This window comes from Merops nubicus, unplaced genomic scaffold (assembly GCF_000691845.1).
Source record: "Merops nubicus isolate BGI_N331 unplaced genomic scaffold, ASM69184v1 scaffold22282, whole genome shotgun sequence".
Taxonomy (NCBI): Eukaryota; Metazoa; Chordata; class Aves; order Coraciiformes; family Meropidae; genus Merops; species Merops nubicus.
The window spans coordinates 40,433-43,930 of NW_008593153.1; the positions used below are offsets into that span (position 1 = coordinate 40,433).

At 39.7% G+C, this 3,498-nt stretch overlaps 1 protein-coding gene across 1 annotated transcript in view; it reads left to right on the top strand.

Annotated features, from left to right (window-relative positions):
* Positions 1-3,020, top strand: part of ZNF532 (zinc finger protein 532) — a 30,787-nt gene extending 27,767 nt beyond the window's left edge. The window contains 2 exon segments of the mRNA XM_008935384.1: positions 1,030-1,177; positions 2,013-3,020. Of these exon segments, the coding sequence (XP_008933632.1) occupies positions 1,030-1,177; positions 2,013-2,507 (643 nt within the window). The 3' untranslated portion in view covers positions 2,508-3,020.
* The last annotated feature ends 478 nt before the right edge of the window (positions 3,021-3,498 follow it).

A 3,498-nucleotide genomic window follows, 5' to 3' on the forward strand; every position in this document is an offset into this window, starting at 1 on the left:
GTTCGGGAGGCACGAGGCGCAGCGGTGCGGAGCGCCCTGGAGCCAGCGGTCGCCTGGCGTGGCCCAGGGGTCAGGTTGTTCCCAGCGTGCCCTTCGCTTGTGCTGCACCCTCCACACGCTGGCCGGCCTAGACACAGTTTCTCTCGGTCCATGACAAGTAGCTTGTGCCTGTCTTCTCATACCCTTGGAGCAAAAAGCTTACTTTGGTTCTCTCTTTCCGTTTCCGAATGCCTACAGTACTGGCTTTTTTTTGCCTTCTTTTCTTTTTTTAATTTAAATGAAACAGCATTTAAAAAGATAAAACCTTAGGAGAGAAAAGAGTGTATTACAGTTTGATGGCTCTGCCCTGCAGTCCTTGTTTGGCCATCCCTCCGCCAGACAACCCGAACTATATGTTACAACATGGGAGCTCAGGGGAGATATGTTCCCAAAAGCACGTGGAAGGTTTAGAAGTGATGCAGCTGGTTCTGTGCAAAAGCACAAAGCACGGGTTATGAAAGACAACTTTGTTCTACTTGTTAGTTTGAGATTGAAAAGGGAGCTGAGAAGGAATTCCTAATTCCAAGGAGATAAAATATTTTGGATTTGAATGGAGAACTAGAAGTGTTATTTGGAGCTAGAGTTCACCCTCCACAGAAGGTGATTGATTCCTTTTCCTGTGAAATTTAAATTAGGGCAAACTTGGGAAAATGTCTAATGTAATGTACAGTTTGGTGATGTTAGCCAGAGGTCCAAGAAACAAACCTGGATGCTCCCAGGTTTTATTCTGCCTCTTACATTGTACCTTTTTGGGTATTGTCTTTAGAGAACTTCTCATTTCCTCTGAATATAAATTGCTCAAGCATTTCTAGTTTTATTTCTTAATTATGCTTGTTTCCTTATACTAATTACCTGTGCGACTAATTGGACTAACCTTGTTGCTACCTTCAACAGACTGTGCTCTGACAGGGGTTTATTTCCTAGTCTTGTGTATGTTCTGTGGGTTGCTCTGATTTCTGCCCAGCGTGACGTCTGCTTTGTGCCTCGCAGACACTGCCCAGACTCAAGACGTACTTTTACGAAGCGGCTGATGTTGGAAAAACACATTCAGCTGATGCATGGCATTAAAGACCCTGATGTGAAAGAAATGACCGAATCGGCCAATATGGAAGAAAGGGAAGTAAAAGAAGACACAAAGGTAATATGTTCAGACGCCGAGAGCGATCGTCATTTCTTCTGGGTGTACGTTCATGATTTTAAAATAGATGCAGGTATTTTGATCCCATAAAAGTTTGATCTTCTGTGAAGTACAGCCCCAAAAATGTCTCAAAAGTTCCTGCAACAAATTCTGTCATGCTTGAACTAGAAGGTTTTTGGAAAGTCTCTCTTTCTGCCCGACACATTATCTTCTTATTTTAGTGTTGGAAATATAGCAGCTATATACACTGTCTTCTAAACCTCGTGGAGCATGTCTGAGCTGCATAGAATGCAGAGCATTCTTGAGGAATATTCATGCCAGAAGAATATGAAAAGTGATCAATTTAATGAGTTTTAAAAACTGTACATGTTGATTCATCCTTTGGCAATGTGTTAGTTCAGTTACTGACAACCGGGAGGTAATCAGTCAAGTCAAATTTTAGGCATGAAATAATACTAAGTAACAAAAATGGAATTCCAGAAGGTAGTGCTGAAGTTCCTAGACTAGTATTCCACATTCTGTACACAGCTGGTCTCGTGTGTGTACTTGGATGCAGTTACACTGGCAAGTATTTATTCAGTTTACACAGTGTATTAGATTCTGGTTTTATCAGAATTGACAAAACAAATTTTAAGTGCAACTTGTCCTGAAGAAAACCCCGAGTTTTCCAACACAAACAACATATATGTGCTTTTATTATTTGAAATACTGTATTTATCAAAGCTGTACTGGAATCTACTAAGGGAAAGTTTTTGAAGTTTGCAAGTCACATATAGTTATGAAAAGAACTGTGTATTTATGCTTACGTGATGTACCATTTATGGATTATTTTTAGGTTCCTAGTCCAAAGCGCAAATTGGAAGAACCTGTACTGGAGTTCAGGCCTCCTCGAGGTGCAATCACTCAGCCATTGAAGAAACTAAAGATAAATGTTTTCAAAGTTCATAAGTGTGCTGTTTGTGGCTTTACCACAGAAAATCTCCTCCAGTTTCACGAACACATTCCTCAGCATAAATCTGATGGCTCTTCGTACCAGTGCAGGGAATGTGGACTCTGCTACACATCTCATGTGTCTCTCTCCAGACATCTCTTCATTGTACATAAGCTGAAGGAGCCTCAGCCCGTATCAAAACAGAATGGGTCTGGGGAGGATAATCAGCAAGAAAATAAACCCAATCATGAGGATGAATCACCTGACAGCGCGGCATCGGACAGAAGGTGCAAAGTGTGTGCAAAGACTTTTGAAACTGAAGCGGCCTTAAACACGCACATGAGAACACATGGCATGGCCTTCATCAAGTCCAAAAGGATGAGTTCAGCTGAAAAGTGATCAGGTTGTTTGGCACGCAGAAATCTCTCTCCACATTGGAATACTAATGACATTTTTGCTACAGAAAGTTCAAGTTATAATAGTGTTAACAGTACTGTTCAGGCTGTTGCAATATATTCTGCATAAAAGTGTCCCCTTCGCCTCATTGTCTATACCCTCAAAACCATTGAAGCAGTATTTGAGTTGAAAAGAGATTGTATATATTTAAACTAACAACTTTTATACTCTTTGTTATGTGTTTGTATTGGTACCTAGTGGAAAATTTGGGTTTTTCTGTTTTGTTTCTGTTTTGTTTGGTTTTTTTTTCTAGTCAGTTTCTTTAAAACAGAGGTCTGAATGCTGGGGCAGTTCCTTATGTTCTCTTAAACTGTTTCTTAGTTGAATGCTTCTGAAGGAAAGTTTAGCTAATGGAGGTTGATCAGAAGGCAGCGCTTGGAGGGGAAGCAAGCTAAGGGGAGATTTTAAATTCTGAGAACTCATGCTTCTAAATGTCCAAGGAAGCTTTTAAACTTTCTCTTAAAAAAATCTGTATTAAAAAAAAAAAAAAAAAAAAAAAGGCAAACACCAACGGCTGTGTATGTATAAAAAAAAAAAAAAAAAAAAAAAAAAAAGGCCAAGTACCACTGCATGTGTAAATGCAGTGCTGGTTTTAGGTGGCAACACCAGAACAGGTGCAGACCCCCTAGAATGATAAAGTACTTTTGAGAAGTATAATTGCACAACTCTCTGTATCATGAAGTGATTTTTTTAGGCCAACAGGTGCTTTTGATCAAAGCTCAAATTGTTACAAAAGGGCTGGGCTGCTCTGGATTTAACAAATACGATGTAATTAGAGGAATAGGTTTATAATGATGTTTTTTGTCATGTAATTTATTAAATGTTATATAGCAGCAAGTACACAGCATTATGTATTTTCCTTTATTTCTGGCTATTGGCAGAAAATAGTTAGCCCTTGCTGCAGGGGTTGGTATTTCCCAGCTCTATATGCCCA